General features: G+C 51.1%; 1 protein-coding gene across 5 annotated transcripts in view; it reads left to right on the top strand.

Annotated features, from left to right (window-relative positions):
- robo2 (roundabout, axon guidance receptor, homolog 2 (Drosophila)) overlaps positions 1 to 21,909 on the top strand; it is a 221,802-nt gene that overhangs the window by 60,435 nt on the left and 139,458 nt on the right. For 4 of the 5 annotated variants that reach the window (XM_086124773.1, XM_086124775.1, XM_086124776.1 and 1 more), the window contains exon 2: positions 17,947 to 18,273. In XM_086124773.1, the coding sequence (XP_085980899.1) occupies positions 17,947 to 18,273 (327 nt within the window). Of the gene's footprint in view, positions 1 to 6,893; positions 7,678 to 17,946; positions 18,274 to 21,909 lie in introns of those variants that run through there. The other variant, XM_086124774.1, reaches the window with a different exon arrangement.

The raw sequence follows: 21,909 nt of genomic DNA, 5'->3' as shown, positions 1-21,909 counted from the left end.
CAATTAGAGTGTGAAGTCGCAAGGCCGGGCTACTGCTCCTGTGGCCCTGAGGGACGCCGCCAGAACAAAGCCGGCTTCATTAGAGGACACCAAAACGATCTGTGCTGACTGTGTGACACAAAAGCGAGACTTTGACTTTCTCTTGTGCAAGGTGGCGTTCATCCCGGAGAACACTTGCGGCAACATCCGGCCGCTAACGACAAACGCGGTGGCGCAGCGTTTCGCTGTTCTGCCGCGTGCAAATGGTCTCGTGAAAATGCTTTTCGGTCCAGGTCGTTCGAAGCATTTTTAAAATCATGTTTTAGTGAGCTACTTGTATTTCTTGACTTTGTTTTTGAATGTCTTGTTTAAATCAGGGGAATCAAGCTCATTGTTGTCGCAGGCCACATTGTCGTTACGTTTCCCATTATGACTGAAACTATAAATGAGGGGTTATTCGAGTATTTTTAAGTAGCTGTCATGAGGCTTTTGGTCACTAGAAAATGTTTCCAGAGGCTCTCATTTATTACAGAGGAGAATTTGAATTTTTTTCTTTAGCAAGCGTCATGGAAGTTGACATGTTTGATTGGCTTTTGTGGGCCACATAAAGTGATGTTACGGGCCAGATCTGGCACCCGGGCCTGGAGTTTGACACCTGTTTTCTAAATGGTGAATTACGTGAGGCACATTGAGTTGCCTTGTGTATGAAAGGTGCTATTCAGTAGAAATAAAGCTGCCTTGGCTCGTGGCCCTTTCTCCTCTGCAGTTGTGGATTTTGCTCACAGTGCGTGTTTGAGAAGAGGTCAGTACAGTCCACCTAACTTCATGTTTGTCTGAGTGGCGATTAAGGGGGGGGGGGCGTGGGTCGGGGGAGGGGGGGGGACGTCTGTCGGCCCTCCCCAAAAAAGGTCACGCTGGCCCCTGTGCAGCGTTGGATTGAAAAGATGTGGGTGTGTGGAGCATAATGCACCATTTGAGGTTGACTCTTACCCGGGGCGCTAAATCACTTTCCACTTTGGGGGGCACGATTATAGCCCAAGTCGTGATGCGGACGGCCGCCAATTGATTGGCAAGAAGGGAGGCGGGCCGTTCAGCAGCACAAGCCTCAATTTTAGCCGTCAATGTTTTGCACTCGGCGAGCTTTTAGTAAATGAATGTTTTTCCAGCTGCTTTCTACTGTATGTCGCGTGACGGTGATTCTGAGGAAGCCCGCAACAACTCTAATAACGTCAATTACCTTCAACTAGATGACCACCACGCATCGCGCCAGACCAGAGCGACAAGCGGAGATTTTCATTCACCTCCGTTTTGTTTTGACACCAATAGCAGGACGTCGTTTATTTCCGCCGTTTGAGCGACCGCGTGTCCCACACGCAACGTGTCTAGACAATAAAACGCGTAGTTGATCAAGATTAATGCATCGCGGTGTGTGACTTGGCCATCGGGGGGCAGTAAAACGCAGTTATGCAGACGAGGAAGAATTTCACAGCTACCGTAAGTGACTCAGGAAGCTGCCGTAATAAGAGTTGTTTTTCAGAGGATAAAGAATATCGCCCAAAGTGCCAATGTCTGCCGACATGCTGCCGAATGTTTTTAGAACACCGCCGCACAGATGCCATTCACTGGCCGCTCTGTGGCGTGTTGGCCGTTTAGCAAGCTGGCTTGAAGACCAAGTTAGATAGTTGTTTTAAGTACGCAGTTTGTCATTTGATGTTTACTTTGACACTAGACTTGAACCGGGCGGTGCACGAAACAGCTTGAAGCCCCTCTTGGAAGATAAATTCGCTGTCTGTTGCGTTCCCTCGCCACCCGGCGGCGAGCCCTATCTTGAATTTTTGCCGCACGATGTCTTGCTGTGCGTTGTATGGAGCATTTTATTGTCTTCGAGTCTTTACGGCGTGAAAGTGATCCCTATTCACTCTTTTACATGCGGTAAAAGCTCCGCCATTATGCAACTGTCGTTCTTCACGGTTAATGAACTCAGACAGTCCGGCGGAACGCGCCCCCGATGGGCCATTTTGACCGTCTTGATGGCTAGCACGGCGGCGTCCGACCGCATCTGGAAGCGGCAGCCGATGACTCCCGGCGCGCGTTGCCTTGTAACTTTTCCGCCCGGTCAGTTGTTTAGTCGGCAAAATGAGTGACCGGAGGGCATCGCCGCCCGCCCTGCTTGATGAGGTCTGCAGCTGCGGACTGTGCGTGGGAAGAGCGTTTGCTTGGCGATAAGGATGCCGGGGGAGATAGTTGAGTGGCTGGCCTCCTCTCGCTCCCTGCGAGACTTTTCCGTTGGCGCTCATTAGCAAACCGGCTGGCCCATCGCTCAGCCATTGTTTATCCCGGCCTGTCACGGCCGCCGCCCGGCACCCCGCTATCGAGGTCCGGCCTCTCGAACCGGGGGAGGACACTCGTGATGGCTTTCAAGCAGAGGGTGGTGGTGGGGGGACCGTGGGGGGGGGGGGGGGGTATATAGGTCAGCTCATTAGGGCCGTCAAAAAGGCTGTTTTTCACCTTAACGGGGAAATTCCACTGACGCACTCGGCGAAGGAGGCCTTGAATGAAGGCGAACTTTGGTGAGGAAGTTCAGGGAGCAGCCATTAGCCTCTGGAGTGCCCAACGTCAGCCGACTTTTAAATCGCCTCCTTTCGGAGTTTGAGGAGCGATTCGTATCTCAAGTCCTTCAAGACTTGATCCCAGCCGGTCCGCATTTGCGCTCGTAAAATATCGCGACGTCCTCCAGCTGGACTGAAAAAAAAATGATAATAAATGGATGGATGAAATAGATGCGGCCGATGCGTCGCGGCCGACGCGACGTGTTTCGCTTGCCACGTACGAGCGGCTGGAAATGAAACGGTGCAGCGATCTGGTTTTGCGCGCGGATCTTATTCCGTTCTGAGCGGCGATGATTTGCATCGCTGGCCAAATGTGTCTTCGCCGAGGAGAGGTTTGTCACTTTTCCACTAGCGTGTGGATTAAAGTCTGGGAAATTACACATTGAATGGATCTGTGGGCTCCTTTCAAATAAATCTGCCAACGTTAAAAAAAAAAAAAAAAATCTAAAAGTGTGTCCGCGCCACGCTGGGACAATTTTGTGTGTGATTGCCGAAGGATGCGGCGGAGCTGAGTGCGGCTTAATAGGGCTGTTTGACATGGAGGCACATTAATAAGACCCCCCCCCCCCCGCCCACCCCATGCCCAATCTGACAGTAGTGCTGACGGAGGAGGATCACGGGGAAGAATCATGCCCCTGCTCGGGGAGCCCGGGCGGCAGGTTGGGCCCATTCCTCCTTCCCCAGGTGTCATTACGGCTGCCGGGGAGGCGGCGCTGGAGGGAGGGCCGCTCCTGACATCTACATTAATCACGCCCCCCCCCCCCTCCCCATCCGCCGGCGCCCGCCAACATCCAGCTCCTAATCATCCGCGCTCTGAGCCAGCGAGGGCGTACGCGGCCATGAAAGCGATCCAGCTAAGAGCTCCCCGAATGCCCCTCCCAACCCATCGTGAGCGATGCTGCTACCTCAACCTCTGACCTGTCACACAATTTAAAAAAAAAAAAAAAAAAACCAGCCCTGCCCGTCATCCCCAAGCACACGTCTACTCGCATGCCCAAAAACAAAATCCTTTGGATTGACCTCATTCCATCATGTACATTGGCTGCCCGTGATTAAAATGCGTTAACCCACCCCTCCCCAAACTACAGCCCCAAGATGCATTCTCTTTTTGGTTTTTGGCAGCCATTTTAGATGTAGTCTTTGTCTCTCTGGCAAAAATCCTGATTAATTTTTGTCACATTTTAGTCATTCCTATTCGTGATAGTTTTCGTCGACGAAAACTCCAGAAGGTTTGAATCTAGTTTGAGACCGTTTTCGTGAAAAAGTGCCATCCAAAGCTTTCCACCCGATAGCTGCGACTAGCGACGAGAATGCTTGAACAAGATAGACTTGAGGCGACTCCCATCCCGAGCGCAGTTTTGGTTTCAAGTGGATTTCATCCTCCGAGCTGACAATGTGTCAGATTTTTCCGCTCCGATTCCATCACCGCCAGCTCCGAATTACACGAGACACCCGTGTGGGAGTTCCACGGGAAACTTTACGCCCGCAATGAAATTGATCACGAGCCGACAGTCGAGTCTCAAAGACGCACCGGCACTCTCGTGCCCATCGACCCGTTCAGTCCCATCGATTCCGTAAGCAGATGGCAGAAGCGCAACAACGCGATTACGAGCACATCAGTGAGCCGCCAAGTGACAATGGATATGCCGCGCGATGACTTGAAAATAACAAATGTTCCCCGTTGGGAATTGCCGAGACCGCCTTTGCGAATTAGGGCGGCCTCTGCGGCTCATTTATTGCAAAAAGTCTGGTTGCTCGCCAATGCCGTTATCGGGCGCAAGATGGCATGAAGGCGACCCGCATCTCATTTTTATGTCTCCAAGTGGCAACGGAGTCGCCGCTTCTTTTTAATTAAAAATAAATTCACGTTGGCTGATATTTAAGAACGGGATGAAATATATCGAGGCGCTGCCGCTGATACGCTGATTGAAATGGCGCCGCTCGCAGGAGGGGGGGGGGGCGAAGAATTACACTCTCGTTACTTTTCCGTCAGTGGAGCTGTACGCGGCGTTGTTTATGTTGAGGAGCGGGCTTTTCGTCTTCCTAAATGACCTTTCTACAACCCCCCCCCCCCCCCCCCCCCCTCCTCCCTTTTTCCATCAGCCACACTGATGAGACGGCAAACGCCCTTATTGACGCGACGGCAAGTACAAAAAATAAAGCTGCCGGCAGCGATGAGAGGTTTTAGGGGCGGGGCTACGCGCTCCCTCAAAGGCCACGCCCTATGTTGAAAATTCGAGGGGCTACAATTGAAGAGTTACACAAGACACACGAATGCGTCTCGGCGCCTAAAAATCGGAGCAGACGAGCAAACCGTCAACCTTTCGTGGGGCGAGCTGCGACACGCCGCTGTGCAAACGGAACGGAGGAATCCTCGTACGCCCGCCAGAGCTGTTATTAAAGGCCACAGAAGTGGTTTCCCCCCCCCCCCCCCCACCCCCCAAGCCGCCCTGTCACGCTGTTGCTCTTGTGTGCACTTTATCCGGAGAGGATGATTTTTTTTTTCTTTTCACAGCACGGCCCGGAGCGAAAACTCCTCTTTGACCGCCGATGGCTTTGTTCGCCGGCGTAAATCACAACCCGGCCACATCTAAGCATCTCGCTGCTGCTTGTGATGCTCGGGAAGCTCTTATCTTTGTCTGCTTTGACTCTTTCTAAAGGGCCCCGACGCAAAAAAAAAAAAAAAAAAAGCTCTTGAAATCGCCTCGTTTGTAATTACCAAAATGCCTGTGGGTGGGGGTTGTCCAAAAGAAAAGATGGCCACCTGCATATTTGGAATTCACTCTTTATGATTTTTTTTAATCCATCCATTTGCTTTATTTTTTTTTCCTTCTCTGTTGAACCCATCGCCCCGAAAAGCTAACCGAAGCTTGTCTAAATAAGAAAGTAGTAAATTGGTGCCAAGAAAGCATGTTGGTTGAGAGACGAGCTCTGTATGGCAGGGAGGAACCGGAAGAAATTCAGAGCTAGTCCACTCCTACGTTTGTGAAAGAAGACATTTGAACTTACTCAACGCGACAGCTCAGTTGGGAGATTTGCTTTGTTTGACACCCTGCTTGCTTTTGGGAAAAGCAATTTTGGAAATACTCATTGACCAAATAGAATGCGATATGATATTAGCTTGATACTGGACGCAATTACAGCGATTGTGCCGTCACCCATTTGCAATATTCGGGATGTTCAATCGATATCCACCGTGGAGGGGGTCTTCTCAAAGGCAAAATAATTTTCCAAATTTTCTTTCTTTCTTGTGAAAGTCAAATTGAACTTGTGTCTTGAAAGGGGGGCGCGCGCTCCCCCGTCCCCTCCAGGAGAACTCGCCTCATTCAAATGGGCCGGGCGCGGGCTGAGGGGGAGGTAGTCGCTTGTCTGACCAGTAGGGGGAGCTCAAAGTTCACTCTGACGGGAAGGACGTTGCTGGGCAGGCCGCATGCGCCGCAGCCCTTCCCGTCTTGCGTGAACCTCAACAGCTTGTGTCACAACTGCTGCCCGCGTGTGTCTTGCCGGCCCCAAAATCGTCGTCGTCGTCATAACAACACAGCACTTCGGATTTGAGTCTTTGTGCGTGCTTTTGGGCGTCGTCGGGGACGCCGAGGCAGCTCGGACGCCTTGATGGATTCATTCACCCCCCCCCCCCCCTTTGTGCTCTTTTTGATCGAGCAAGTCGAGCCGTGGACTTGTGATGTTCCAAAATACGAATAAAGCTCACGCAGCTGTGGTTGACAAACCAAGCAAACACTGGAAATCAGGGTGAGGGAACCGCGGTTCCTCTAAGAGCCAGATCCTGCCCTGCCCGTTTTCGGGTCCCTCCCGACCCCAACACACCTGATTCAAATGATGAGCTCATCAGCGAGCCCTGATCAATTGTATCGGGTGTGTTGGAGTAGGGAGAGACCGAAAACGGGCAGGATTGGAACTCTCGACGAACTGGACTTCCCCACCCCTGCTGCGAATGAGCAATTTATGCCCGCTGACATTCAAATGAATCGAAGTGTGATTTTTTATTTTTAATGTTCATACATGCTTGTGACGCAGCAAACTACATTTTGAAGTCCTTTTAACGTTTCATTTGTTCACCTCGCAGTCGGTGTGATCTTTGCGAAAGGGTGGACTCGGCGTTGAGTTTCATCGAAACTAACCGCCAGATTCCAGAAGCCGTCCTTGTTTTGCTGAAAATAAAGGTGTTTTTTTTTATCCAGTCCAAGCAGCGACTTTCTTGCGGGGACGGTGATCGAGGGCACTTTTTAGTGCGAATCCAAGGCTCGCCTGGCTTGGCCTCGCCTTGTTGCTGGTGCGGGCGATGCCGGCTGCGCAAAGAGCGTGCGCGCCGCGTGCGTCCGAGAAGGAGGAGGCGTCGGCGTCGGCGTCGGCCACGGCGGCACACGGGCAGGAAGGAGACTCTTCTGGTTTGCTCCCGCGCCTTCGAGAAGACTCACTGGCACTTGGCAGCCCCCCCACCCCACCCCCCGCGCACCGCTCTCCCTCCTTCCAAGGGAGGGTGCGCGTCTCTTTGCTCCCGAACTAGTTTTGTTTGCGTTGCGGGAATGTCGCGGTTGATGCGCGCGCCGCGCGTCACCGCAGCCGACGAGCGACTCGCGACGGCGACGAGGTGCTGCTCCTCCGGACGCGCGTGAGGAGCGAAGCCGGCGGCAAGAACGCAAAAGTGCTCCACTTGGCGCTTTGGCAGCCCCGTTGTGGACTTTGTTTCTCTTGCTCCGTGTGACTTGGGGGGGTTTGAGCAGGTTTCCCCCCCCCCACCCCGAAGCACCCAACAACAAGCAGCGTGTGGACCAAGACGGGATATCCGACTCCGCTTGAGTGCAACGACAAGCCCGAGTCGCCGGGTGACCAAGCCCCCCCACCCCCCTTACATCCTATTTTCAATGGATGCTCTCGTTTTTATGGACATCGACTGTATTTTTGTCAGTTTTTACGCGGAGTAAAGCTGCACGACCCCCCCCCCCCTCCCTTCCTCACCCGCTGCGCCGAACTGGAGGATTTGCGCGCCACTCGTGGATGTTTTAATATGCGAGAATGAGTCCACTCGCGTTTATCCTGCTGGCTGGATTATTGTGCTTTCAAGTTGATGGTGAGTTGAAGACTTTTTATTATTTTTTTTTTTTTGATCCTTCGCTTTTCGCATGGCAGATTTAAAGCTCGCGCTCACTAGCGTCCACTTTCGCACAACAGTTGTCAGTTCTTGTCAAACGACCCTGTTGAAAATGTCTTTTTTTTTTTTTTCCTCATGTCCAACTCTTGCAAAACTTGAATTCGTTTTTTTTTTTTTTTTTTTGGACGTTCGACTGACATTTGTCAGCATGGCGGTGCTCTTGCCTTTGCACGAACGCGAGTGACCCGACCCGGAATGGCAAGCGGTTAAAATGCAAAACGTCTTCGGCGGCCCAAACAATGCCCGCTTTGAACTTGGTCGCGCAACAACCGAGGAGGGTCTTGGCGGCGGGCGCGGCGATGCCGATTGGCGGTGAAATGCAACAGAAGGTCATTCGAAGCTGTTGTGCGGCCGGGCCGCGGCTGTTGTGCAACGTGCTGAGCTGATGGTCCATTTTCATTTCGGATATGGATTGAATATTGGCTGGGATGTTTTTTTTTCTTTCTTTCTGCCACTCCGAATGCCTCTTTGTCGATTTGGGTCTGTGGGCTGACGGCGGAATGAAGGCGATGACCTCAATGAGACTGAAGGGAAAGAAACTGTGACTCACGACGAGTCCATGAGGTTCCCCCGTCAGACCTTGATTTTGTCCAGCTCTGCCCCAAGTTGGGTTATTTTTCCTCTCTCTCTCTCAAATTCTTTTGGTGATCCAAAAGGCAGCCCGTTTGTTGCATTTCAGTTCGCTTTTTAGGGGGGTGCCTTCAAAACCTGTCGTCTTTGTACTTATGCAAAGTGCAGCTGGAGAGAAATGCCTCTTACGCCCGATGAAGCTGTTTGGTGAACGTCAAACGCAAGAATAGGTTTGAACTACGTTATGGTGATGTGACGGAGCTCCCCCCCCGCTGCCCTCTTCTGTGTTCGGCGAAGTGACTCTTTGACGGCGCAAAACGCCTCTTTGTCAACATGGCGGAAGGAAGGCGGCGTCTGTTTGTCTGAATGCCGATCTTTTTTTTTGTGAATGATTGCTTTTCAAACACGTCGGAGTCGACATCGCACCTGCGGCGGTGAGGAAATCGTCGCTTTTTGTTCTTACAAGTCGGCGCTTCATGCAAAGCTTTTTGTTGCGTGCTTGAATGCAAAATCCGGCTCGGTTTTTGGCCGTCGCTTTTGTCGCTCGCAGCTGCTCCTACATTCAATTAGTTTTTTGTTCCATTCGAGGCAGATGAAGCAAAGTTTCTGTCAGGTGTTCTTACAGAGTCGCAAAAACCTCTCGAAGAAAGTTCCTTGAAATTGCATTTCGCCCCGATATCACAAAAACAAACGTGGCACCGACGTCCATCCGACTGAATGGAGCCTTTCCTTTTCTTGGTCTCAGGCCACCGGTTGCTAAGCAAAGGGCCCGATGGCATTGCCGGTCGCGGTGGATCTTCCTAATCAGGCGCCCCTTCCCTACTACTCCCCCCTTCCAGCCTTTTTTTCCAGAGGTAATCTGGGGGAGGGGGGGGGGGGCTTCCACTTAGGCAGGCTCTGGAGTTGTATTCTTCAGCAACAAAGCCACGGCTTGTGAATGGCATCAGGCGCTGTGATGAACACGAGAGGTGAGCGGGGGGATGTTGCCATGACCCAGGATCGGTTGGGGGGGGGGGGTACATCTTAAAATTAGTTAAGACAGTCGGAGTGAGTTTATCCGAGGACTCTTGTTTTTTTTTTCCTTTCAAATCCAGTGTATGTTCAAGGGGGTAGTTGGTGGCGTTAAACATTTTCATGGGTCAATTTGACCCGGGGGGGGGCATGTTGTCACAAAGAACAAAAGAAACGTCCTTTAATTTCCAATCATAATTATTCCCGGGGAAAAAAAAAACGTTTTTGTCAACTTCCTAAAATGGGTCCGATTGACGGGCGGGTTCGACGTCAAACGTTGAGGAGGCCCACAGACGGAAAGGCAACATTTCCGCCCATCGAGCTGGCAAGTCGTGCCGCCTCCATTCAAAGAGTCAAAAGCGAGGACCGGAGCGCTTGCGCGCAGAGCCGCCGCCGCCGTGGCGCGCCCCAAATGTGATGGTTCCGCATCAGTGGGCCGCGTTTAGACCGCATTACCGGAACGGCGCCTCATTTGCCCGAATGGGGCCGCCGCGTAATGAGGGAAGCTCCACCGGAAACGCTCGTCCCCGCCCCCGCGCTGTCCGCTGCGCTCTCGTCAAGACGGCGAGTGTTTATTCTCTGATTTGCGTCAAAGAAAAAAAAAAAAAAAAAAAAGGAGCGGCCATCGAGACCAAAAGACTGGAGAGGCGATCAGAGGGGAAACGGGAACAAAAGACGGCGAGCGAAGCGTGCGAATCAGCCGGTCCTCGGTTGGGACGGACACGAGTGCTTCCGCGGGGGCCCGTCAGCTCCTATGATCTGTTAATAGCCACGTTTGGCTACAGGCAAGCTCGGGTTTCAGCAGCCAACTCTGGGCCTTGTTCCCGTTCAAATGACTTTACCTTTTCACCCGAGTGGAAGAAAAAGGGACACCGTCATTGCCTCTTTGGTGTGGGAAAATTCCAATTCAATCAAAGGTGAGAAGTGTATATTCCGAAGGGCGTTGAGGTGTTGCCACCGCAGGGCTCCGGTCAGAGAGCGATGACGGAATGACACTTGATGGCATTTTTATGGTGGCTTGTGTGTTGAATTTTCTGGCGAGTTTCCTGAACGCAATCTACTTCCAGCTGCTCTGCCATTGGCTCTTACCTAGCAGCTTCCTGGCATCCCATTGGCTAAGAGGGACCTCTCCTTTTGGTGTCTGTGTGTGTAGATCAGGGGTGGGCAAACTTTTTGGCTCGGGGGCCGCATTGACTTTTAAAATTTGACAGAAGGGCCGGGTCAGCACGAGCTATGGTACATTAAAAAAAAAACTGCATTTGTTGACAGTCCATATCAAACATCAGAACAAAAGCATGAAAGTACGGTATTAATATACTTTTTTTAAATGACAAAAGTGTTGTTGATGACCTATTTTAGCCTGTGCATCGCTGCAGATGGGTTGTGATCAGACCAGTAGAAGTAGAGCCATACAGAGGTACTAGGTGGTCGAAAAGATTGCCCCGCCCCCCCCCCCCCCCGTGTTCTGCAACTTCAAGTCAATGCGCCACCTGGCGGTGAAATGCCTGTCATTACAAGACCAATTGAAATGAATGCAATCATTCACATCGAACCTTAATTGTGGACCGACCTTCGGCGGGCCGGATTAAAAAGACCAACGGGCCGGATTCGGCCCGCGGGCCGTAGTTTGCCCACCACTGGTGTAGATAGATAGATCGGTGTCAATGCAGCGTCCTCGGGAGGGGCGAATGACGTTTGACGTAAATGTGAATCACCCAAAAAACGTGTTTACCAGTCGGGCGATCGCCCGCTATGTTGATGTTTGCCCTGGACGTTTTCAAAGGATTGTGAAAAGCCGACAAAAGGATCGGCTCGTGACAAAACGCCAGGCAAAAGCCACTTTTCAGGGAAAACATGAACTAAAGAGGGCAAAAAAATGGTTAAATGACCATCACTTTTATTCTTGACTTGATTCTTTGTTTTTTGTTTTTACATTGTGCACAACTCTCATTTAACGTGTTCGTTACATTTGGATGCGTTTTTATGCGTTAGGAAACATTTTGTCTGAATTTGGGGCGGGGGGGGGGCTTGGAACGAATTAGGGCATTTACATGGAAAACGCGTCTCTCCTTACAACATTTTCTAGTAAAGAAATTTCTTCCAGGACCAACGAATTTCGTAAGGAATAAGGAATTTTGTAACATGGGTTTTTTTCTTTGTCGTAAGACACGGCAAATAAAACGGGGACGCGGCCACTTTTTCTCCCCCCGCCTTCGTGTCGCTTTATGAAGCATCAGTGAAGCTCAACGATGACATTTACAGAGCAGGGAAGAAAAACAAAGGACCAAATGCTTCAATGAGATTTCAGTTTGATCCGTGGTCATTTATTTGAACTGAAAACTGTCATCGGACGGCGACGCTAGTTTTGCATCAAGGAGCGCCAACACCAGATATGAGAGAGATAAGATCAGATCAGATAAGAAAAAAAATTAGTTGTCTCACAATGGAGAAATTCGCCATTTACAGCAGCAACTTCTTGAAAGAAAGAAAGTAGAAAAATACAAATATTTGCATGCACAAAATGTAAAAATGAACTGTACACAGTACAGAATGAAATATAAAATCTAAGATGGAAGGATCGCCGGTATCCAAACGAAGGCCTGAGGGCCAACCGTTTTTTAGCGGCCAAAAACATGACCCCCACCCCCCCAAAAAAAAAAACGAACTGAAAATGACATTGGACGTGGAGAAGGGAGAGTGTCAGAAAAAACAGGTGCCATGACTACAGTCGAACCTCATTACGACGTACCGCGAGGGACGTCGCGAATCTGTACGTTGAAGCGGTAATTCATTATCGCCATTTCCTACAAAATGGCCGCCAACCACGATGTATAATGCAGTATGAACACTTGTAGATGTAAAAACAGGAACGTAAAACACAGTATAAACACGTCCGTTACAAAGAAGAAAAAAACGATTTGATAAGACATGATTGATACCTTGTTCAGATAGTGTTTTGTTTTTTTTCCCTCATCCGACTCGGTGTTACTGCTCTCTCCATAATAGAATGTTTGATTTCACGGCGTAGTGAAATAGAGACCCCCCCCCCCCCCCTGCTAGGACAGCACCAAGCGTAATGGGCTTTCATCAAAGGAATGCTAATTCCAATGCTAATGCTAGCTGGGAGTCAGTGTGAAAGCAGTTCATTTAGACTCCGTGTCTTTGATCTTTTTACATTCCCCCCCCCCCCCCCCCCATCGAGAAGTACACGGAAGAACAAAGTGTCGGCCATGGAAGGAAAAATCTGCATTCCCTTATTGTACGCGTAGGTGCGAAAATGTTTTGCTTTGCTCACGCACGCAGTGACTGGATCGATGAGGGAGGAATTCAAACATGACCGTGCACCTGTGCAGGCTGAGGCCTCCATGGGGGGGGGGGGGCATGCCCTCACCTGTCTCACGCACCTGCACGAACACAATACACACTTGTGGTGTGCACATGCACACGCACACGCACATTTTGTGTGTTGCCTCTCTTCTCTGGATGTTTCCATTGGAGGCCGGAAAGGGAACCGCTGTCCAAGGACACGTGTTTTGGGGCGTTCTGAACCTTTCGCGTAGAGGTAAAAAGAGCACGACGTACTGTTTTTTTCACCTGACGATGACATGCTGGAGACGTCCTGTTCAAGTAGGGATGAAAGTTGTTAAAACGTCGAGACGGTTGGGACACGGCTCGACGCGATACGAGTTCTGGCTTGGTTATCAGGCGACCTTGACTTTGGCACCGTCTTTCTAAATAGCCTTTTGTCGCGTCACCGACGCATTTCCTCGGGCGGCCTCGCCGCGAGGGAGTCGCGGCGATGCAGAGTATTTGTGATTTTAGGGCGTTTCCCCTCTTCATTCCTGTTGCAATGAAATTCTCTGAAATGTGAAGTTTCAACTTGGCTTGAATTCAATGCCCGATGCCATGAATGAAGAGGTGGCTAGCCTACGACGAGGCCTTCGAGCATCTGCTCCAAATGCTTCTTCATGTGTGAACACAACCCCCGAGGTTGATTGAATGCATCTCCTGGCTCCCGGTCAGACTCTCAACCGCAGTAAAGCCTTAATGGCGCCCTTGAACGTTTGAACCGCGAAGCGGTTCGGCTGCAACACCCATCTCGGGTAGCGCCTTGATTCAATCCAATCTCTGTTTTGTAGACGCAGTCGTCCCCCCCCCGCATTTAATGAGCGGGATATGTGAAGTCGCGACAGCTGCGTGGCTTGGGTGACTTCTGTCAAAGGGGCGAATAAACGGCGGCCTCATCGCTGCTTTTTCTCGATTCACCATAACGTGAGCCTTCGTTCGCACGCTCATCGGTCACAAGGCCGCACCGTCAACAAATAGCGCGCGGCTTGGTTTCCTGCTAGCAAAGGACGATGGGAAGGGCGGCCGTTGTCCGGCGACATGCGGCAATACGGCGGCTTACTCATTACTTCGCGTTACTTCGCCGAGTAATAAGCCGCACGCATGTTTCAGGGATGGCAATTTTGCGCCGTTTTATTTCTTAAATTGATCATTTTTGTCAATCGTCTAAATCCGTTGAGAAAATTTTAGGGGGGGGGGTGGGGTGTCAGGTACCTTATCGTCAAGTTTTCACCAGCTCTCCCGATCAGTCTTTCCATCTTCCGATTGTAAACGGCCGCGCGATTGGACGTGTATGATGTCTTACTGGTTGTGATTGGTGGCCCCGTCCAAGCCCCGCCCCTTTCCGCTTTTTTTTTCCTCACTAGCCATTGCCATCCCCCGATGTTTGCATTCTCGGAGCGCTCGGCAATGCGGGCGAGGCCAGAATCAATTGATGCCATTCATCTCCTGTCACCGCGGGAACACTTTCAAGTAGCCACACGCTCTCATGTTGGGAGCGTTTTTTTGTTTTTTAGATGTTTGTTTTGCGGGCGTGTGATTTCTCCCGCCGCAGCTGCGTTAGCTTGGAGTTTATTTTTTTTACGTCTGATTTTTTTATTTTATTTTAATGTTTCAACTGTCAATGTGGGAGTTTGTGGGTGAGGTCGTGGCTTCTATCGGGTCCCTGTGACCACAGCAGCCCACGTCTGTTGGCGCTCTCAGGGGAGGGGGGGGGGGGGGAGCGAGCCCTTCCTTCATTTTTATGCTGTCGGAGAGGAGCGCTCGTCTATTGATTTTAGTTTTTTTTTCTTTCTTTTTATCGGTGGGCTCAAATTTCTCCTGGGAGCTCATGAAAATGATTAGAAAAAGATCATCGAAGCTTCGGCACCTTCCGTTGCCCGCACGAATAAAGATGTGACGGGAATAATGGCAAAGACCGCGTGGTGTGTGTGTGTGTGTGTGTGTGTGCCTGCGTGGTCGCCACAAGTGCGGTCAAGATTTTATTTTCCTTTCCCAGCTGTAACCTTTCAAAGATGCTAAATAAACCTTGAACACCGCTAGCTTGTCTGATGCTTGTTGTTTTGTGGGGGAAATTAAAGCGGACTCCAGTGAGGCTGACAGAAGTAATCGGGCTGGGGGTGGGGTGGTGGTGGTGGTGGGGGGGGGGGCAGGCTTCTGGTTGAGTAATCCTTCTCTGATTTCATTAGCTCTTCGCTGGTCTGCGAGCTCCCGTTTGCCTCCAGTGAGAGCTGACTGGCGGTGAAACTATTGCAAGTGTGATTGCAAACAGAGAGCTTGTTGCTTCGCGCTGAGGTTGGGGGAGGAGGGGGGGGGGTTGTTTCCGGCGCGTGTGTGTGCCTTGAGACCCGGTGAAGTGCACTCGCCCCAAATTCTGAGAGCACTTGATTAGACGGCAGCAATGAGCATGAAAAAAAAAAAAGAGCATTTAGTGCAATGAGAGCAGGACTGCGCGAGGCCAACGGACAAGGCGGGGCGGGGCGGGGCGGGGCGCGCACACTTTGTTTACCTCCCGAAGGCGACCCATTCTGCATGCAAAACCATCTTTAAAACCGTCGCCAGGTGTCCCGATCATCCGTCCGTCCATAACGTGCTCCTGTCAAAATATCACGAAGAATGATGGCGCATTGTTTCACGCTGTTCATCGAGTTGTAGACCGAGCCCCGTTTTGGGTGGGCGGTCCTGTCTCCGAGAGTTGGCCGCTCTTCCGTCTCCGCGGAAAAAGCATCATGACAAGTACGGATTGTATTTTCACCGGCGGAGGCGGAGCTTCTTGACTCGGCCACCGACTTGCACTCGAATCTCGCAGAGGCGTGCGTGTGGCGCATGAAAGTCCGCCGGGTCATCACCTTTGCTGTCACTCATATATGTTGAGACCGCAGCTCTGCTTACCTTTTGGCTAAATACTCCATGTCGTCGTTTGAAATAGTCAGAGCCAGCCCGGCTGCAAGGTCACGGGCGGGAGACGCTCCGCCGCGTATTGACGAGTCCGATCGCCTTGGATTGATGGCTTGCGGGACACCGATCAGACAATCAACATTCATATCCGGCCCTGGATCCAATTTTCAGAGTCTTGTCCTCATTCGGGTTGCGGGTAACCGGAGCCGCTCCGAGGTGACTTTGAACAAGAGGTATTTTATTGATTTGTTTGTTTGGTTTACTTTGGACTGATTGCCAGTCAATCACGAGGCCCGTGATGTTTTTGAAAAAATACCCGCAGAGCGGCAACGGATGCATCGACGAGATGGACAGGGCAGAGATTGAATGAACCGAAGGCAAATAAGTTAGCGGTGTTGAGTTTCAAAGAAGGCCCTGGTCTTCGGGGAAAGACCAGGGCTGCCGGGGCTTGGGAAATTCGGGCTAAACAGATGCAACTCACTTTCTGTCCCTCTGCGTCCGTTTTTAACGGCGCTAGGATTGAATTATGCGCGGCGGCGGCAGCGGCGAGCTCTGTTCTGCTCAGCCGCATCTGAGGGCCCATTTAGCAAGCTAGCGGGGCCTGATCACCAATCAATGGCAGGGAAATGGGAGGAATTAGCACAAATTAGGCAGACGGGAGTCCAGACTACCTTCTGTTCACGGGTCAATATGCCACCGGCTTCTTTGGAAGCGAAGCACTGGAGTCACGAATGCGAACCCCCCCCCCTCAGGGAGATTTAAGTGGATGGGCTCGCGCTACATGTGCACGCCGAGCCAAACAAAGCGCAGGCCTTTCCCACCTTCTATCCCCCCCACCACCACCACCACCACCACCACCCTTCCACTCCATTCTGAGATGAGCCCTGACGTCAACGCAACGGCCGACGTGCGGCGCCGCATCCTATTCGACAAGCGTGCGGCGTCCCTCAGGGAAAGGCGCCCGGCTCGCCAAATGGCCTCCATGACATGCACGCATGCGGCAAGACAAAGCATCTCGGCGCTCTTTTTACGACGGCTTCTCCGTGAGGCCAAACATTTTCATGGGTCAATGTGATCGATCGATCTATCTATTAGCCAATATGTTGCTTCATTGAATGAAATGGAAATAAGATGGAATAAAAATGAATGTATCACCTGGAAAAACAAATGTCAGCGTATAACGTAAATATAACCCCCCCCCCCCACCTTCCCCAGGTGGTATAATAGACATATCGACACACGGGGGGGGGCCTTGTATCAACATCCCATGTAAATGATGATGACACCACACTGTTTGTTTTGAACACAGGCCAGTTTGACCTGCGCCTTAACAGGAGGGTTACCATTGAGTTGCCTACCAGGGGTCAATTTGACCCGCGACACGACAGAAAAGGGGTATTAACATTTTGCCTGCCAAACCCAATCCAACATATCCCCACGTTGAAAGAGCTCCGTTTTTCTTTTACGGCCTCTGCCGTTTGAACGGCTGTTCGATTGTGATGCGGCTCCCTTGGCTTCCGCCGTTTAAATACGTTAGTGGACACGCGCACTGCCATCCCGAATAAAAAAATGGGAGAAGGGCAAGGTTCGCCGCCCCCCCGAGGAGATGGGAGGAGGCGGAGGGGGGGGGGGGGGGGGTTAACGTTCGACGTGAGCCGAGACACCCCCCCCCCGGCATCAATATTCATGTCAGACGACCATCTTGAGAACGGCGCACTCAACAGTTTTGGACTTGTTTGCGCTCGGCGGTGAAATATCTCCTTCCTTTTTCTTTTTTTTTTGTAAGCGTTGTAGCCACGCGGGCGCTTTTTTATGCCTTCGTTCACCGGTCACCCTTGGGTCCAATTATCCACAAGCTTGCACTTGTAGTGTAAGCGAAGAGCAGATGGTTGCTTTTTGTCCAGGTTCAACTGCTGATTAAAGGATTTGCTTTTTTTTTTTTTTTAATGCGTGGTTCAACCCACGGCAAAGCAACGTGTCGCTTCGTGAGTTGCGGTTACAGACTTTGTGTGGACTGGTGAAGTATCGTCACTTTTTGGGAGATTTTGAGTGGCGCAGAACCCCGCAATTCACCCGAGAGATTGTTTCCGGGCCTCGGTCGGGGGGGGCTGCCGTTTTGGTCAGCAATAGAGTTGACCGCGTCGGAGTTTTTTGTATCCGAACCGAATTCACGACACTCACTTTGTTGGGTGAGTGTTTGTGACGACAAGGATTTTTGGACTCAAGCAGAGTATTTCAAATGTATGACTTGCCTCTTTCCAGCATGTTGAACTTTGACCTTTGACGCGAACCCCGACCGTCGATTCTCCGGTGTTTTCTTGGACGTTAAACGCCATCCCCCCCCTCCCCTGCGTTTTCCTCCAGGATCCCGCCTGCGCCAGGAGGACTCGCCGCCCCGGATCGCCGAGCACCCCTCCGACCTGATCGTGTCCAAAGGCGAGCCGGCCACCCTCAACTGTAAGGCGGAGGGCCGGCCCACGCCCAGCGTGGAGTGGTACAAGGACGGCGAGCGGGTGGAGACGGACAAGGACGACCCGCGCTCGCACCGCATGCTGCTGCCCAGCGGCTCGCTCTTCTTCCTGCGCATCGTGCACGGCCGGCGCAGCAAGCCCGACGAGGGCGCCTACGTCTGCGTGGCCCGCAACTACCTGGGGGAGGCCGTCAGCCGCAACGCCTCGCTGGAAGTCGCATGTGAGTCCTGATTCTTTTTCCTCCACGCGTCCTTTTTGTAAATTGACCCGATTAGCTTTTTGGTTGCGGTGGTGCCGAAGCGCTCTTTGTGATGATTCTTCACCAAATGCATCGCTGTGCGTTGACGGGTCGTGAGTCTTGGGGTCTGCTGGAGGTTTTTTTCTTTATTTTGGTTGCGTCGTGCCGACTCATGTCGGGATCGGCGAGTCTGTTCGCGGTCTTGAGGAGAGTGGTCTTCGATCCGAGGCAAATTCTCTTGTCATTCAACGTGAATACACGAATAGAAGAGAATTCAGTGTGGGCCTCTACATACCCCGAAACTTACCGAGTTTGCCAAGTGCCTGTATCCGGGTGAAAATAGGTATTCAAAGTTGTAATGGATTTTTTTTTTTTCTGCCCAGATTGTGTCAGTCGCGAGTGACAGCAAAAAAAATATATCAATATAATATATCAAAAAAAAAACGATCAAATGACCTTTGAAGAAGAGCTTGAGGTGGGCTTCCAATGGGGCTCAGAGACCCGAAGCTTTGCAAGGACTTGGAATTGAAAACATCATTCCACCGCAACGTTGTTGTTGTGTGTTTTTTTATTTTTATTTTATGGTTGCGGCTGCAGTTTAATTGAGCAAACTTGTCGTCTGTCAGCCATTCACGGGACACGACGGTTCTTTGCGCTTCGTTAAGCACCTCCGCCGCCCCGAGTTCAACTTCTACTTCCCTTTAAGTGTAGTTCCAGTTATTGCTGCCTTGTGATCTGCGAGAAATTGGCTTATGTGTAGTGGGGGGCCGGGGGGGGGGGGTCCACCTTTTGATCGAGTCCCCCTGCTTTCCCCTGGGCCTTTTAAGAAGACCTCCCGACCCCCCCACCCCCATTCCCGGGTGCGACACTGCGACAGCAGCTTGAACTATTGATCGTCGTAAGAGGCGCGCTCGGGCCCGAAATGAAAATTCATCAAAAATAGATGGACTCAGTGGATTATTTGGGATTTCTCCCTCCTCGTCATATTTCCTCAGCCTGACTCCACACGCACCCTCTTTTGTGTAAGCAGCTGAAGAAAAGCCATAGACCGAGGGGGTGCCCAAGTCGGGTCCTCAGGAGCTCGTATCCGGCCTGGTTTCAAGGTCTCCCTCCTCCAACGCACCTCCTTCAAATCGTTACAAGCTTTGCAAAAAAAAAAAAAAAAAAAAAAAGCCTGATCGTCATTGCGATCGTTCACATCGGCTGATTTGAAGGAGGGAAACATGTCAAGCAGGCCGGACGGACGCTCGTGAGGACCGGACAAATTATTGCGTGCGTACCCGACGGAGCAGTCAACAGAGTTTGCGTCGTTACCATGGAAACAAAATCGGCATTAAATATAAAAAGTGATTAAACAAGATTTTTTTTTTCTTTTTCCGTAATACACGAGGGTCAGAAACGTCAGTCGTCTTGCATCGCGACAACGCAAGGCCTCACGCGGCAGCCCAAACGCTGCAGACCATCAACGAGCCGGCTTGGGAATTGCATCCTCGCGTGTTGCGAGCGAGCGAGCGACATCGGGCCAAAAATGTTTACGCCGAGGGAATATGCAAGCTTTTGCGCAGATAGGAAAAGTGTGTGACAGTGCTTGGGAACGACGTTCAGCTTGTATCTGTCCATCTATGAGAAGTCCTTATTCCGAAAAAAAATTCACCTTATTTATTGAATGGCCCTCGCAATAACCTCGTAATCGCCGTCCAAATTCACGATGAGACATTCGCCCGCTCATTTTCCGGGCTCGGTGCTTTCTTGGTTTTCTCTTTCAACCGAGATCTTCTGGGGGGGCTTTTGCAGAGGGGGGGGGTGCGTTTTGGTGGGAGGCTTAATCTCCCCCCTGCCTTTGGCTTACCACGGTGATTAGCTTTATCAGGCCCCGACATCCCTCCGGTTATTGTAAAGCTCAAGCTAATGGCACAAGAAAAAAGCAACCTTTCAATCCCGTATCTGTGTTCAAATGGTTTTGTGGCCATGATCAGTCCGTCCCAGCCACCCTGCCCCCGATCCACTACCTTACTACCCCCCCCCCCCACCGCCGTTCCATCGCCGTTCACGAGTGGCTGAGCATGGACCCCGGTGAGATAATTGAATTGCAGCTCTGAAACAGATTGAAGTCGGTGTCCGCCAAACGCCGGACATCATCCTGGGTGCCGCGTCGGAAGAAAAAATAAAATAAAATAGAGGAACTGTGGAGCTAAGAGGAAGGTGGGCGGGGCGACGCCCCCAAAAGGCACTTCTGTATTATTAAATAGGAGCGATGTTGGGGGGAGTGTGGTGTGTACATGTTTTGTTGGTGCAATGCTAATCAATGGATGGCTGACTTGAGACTGTTGTGTACGTGGCTCCATTTGGGGGGGGGGGGGGGGGGGGGGGGGAGAAATCATACAAAATCCGGAGGACCAGTTTGTCTTTGGAGGTCACCCGGAAACGGGCCAAAATGGCAACTTCAAAGCGAGAACCACAGACTCGCCGTCTACTTTTGGGGGCGTGGCCTCTCGAGACTTTTCTTTGTGGCTCTACTCACGGTCGTCGTGCCCATCGAAATTGGATCTTGCTAAGTATCCACTTCGAGACGCAACCTTCAAAATTGACTGTGCGAAATTTGAAGGCGCGATCTGTCCGAGATGGCCGCGTGAAGTTTTGAGCCAAATCTGTCTTGATAAAAATAGTGACGGCATCCCAATGACCTTGAAATCGTCCCTTCACATCAAATTGGCAGACTGGCTGCGTGCTTTCCCTCATGGCTTCTTGACACTTGTTTTTTTTTTTTTTCCACTCACAACGGACAGGCCGAGCAAATTTTTGCTTTTGAGGCCGATTAGTTTTTTTTTATTCCTCTTCTTCGTTTTTCTCTACTTAAAAAGCCAAATCATCTCAGTGAGCTGCTTTGTCACCGCAGCCCTTCCCAAAGTGCCCCGGGGTCGGCACAGGCGCGATAGATCTGTCGCTTAGAAGAAAGGATGTGCCCCCCCTTCTCTCTTTTTCCGAATGAACTGGGTCAATGAGCAGCTTCATAAATCATTGTGTCAGGAGCGCTCGCTGCAGCGCTGCTGAATAAATTGCTAGCATGGCATATATATATATCGTGTGTGTGTGTGTGTGTGTGTGTGTGTGTGTACATATGGACGAGTGTGAGTCCTGGAAAATGTTCATTATCTGGGTGCCTTCAGGTAGGCCGCATGCGAGCCTGCGCCCGAGCCGAAAGGGCCGACGCTTGCACTTGCCATTATTTCGATTGCAACTTCGGCCTTCTGACGCGGGAAACAAACCGGGCCTCAAATTGGAGACCTTCTAATTGTCTTCTTATATTGCGGGGGGGCGATGATTTCGACAAATGGTCGAGCGCACGGCAGCACCCGCCGCGACAGTCGGGACGCGCCGGAGAGACCGTTGTGCTTATGTGCTGTACTCGTGAAGAAGTTAAAAAAAATAATAATAATGTCGGTCGAATATGTCAAAGCTAAGCAGAGTTGCAGTGTTGTTGGATTTGCCCGAACCAGAAAAAACACGCATGAGCTTTCCTATAATGCCCACGTAGCAAAATAACCATAAAGAAGCCGCTCAAACGGGATTGGTTGACTTTTTTTTTTTTTTTCTTTTACAAAGGCTCCTCTGATATCA

This window comes from Hippocampus guttulatus, chromosome 12 (assembly GCF_054856545.1).
Source record: "Hippocampus guttulatus isolate MCC_2025c chromosome 12, RoL_Hgut_1.0, whole genome shotgun sequence".
Taxonomy (NCBI): domain Eukaryota; kingdom Metazoa; phylum Chordata; class Actinopteri; order Syngnathiformes; family Syngnathidae; genus Hippocampus; species Hippocampus guttulatus.
Note: the sequence above shows the minus strand (reverse complement) of the source record. Positions and strands in the feature narration are given on the sequence as shown.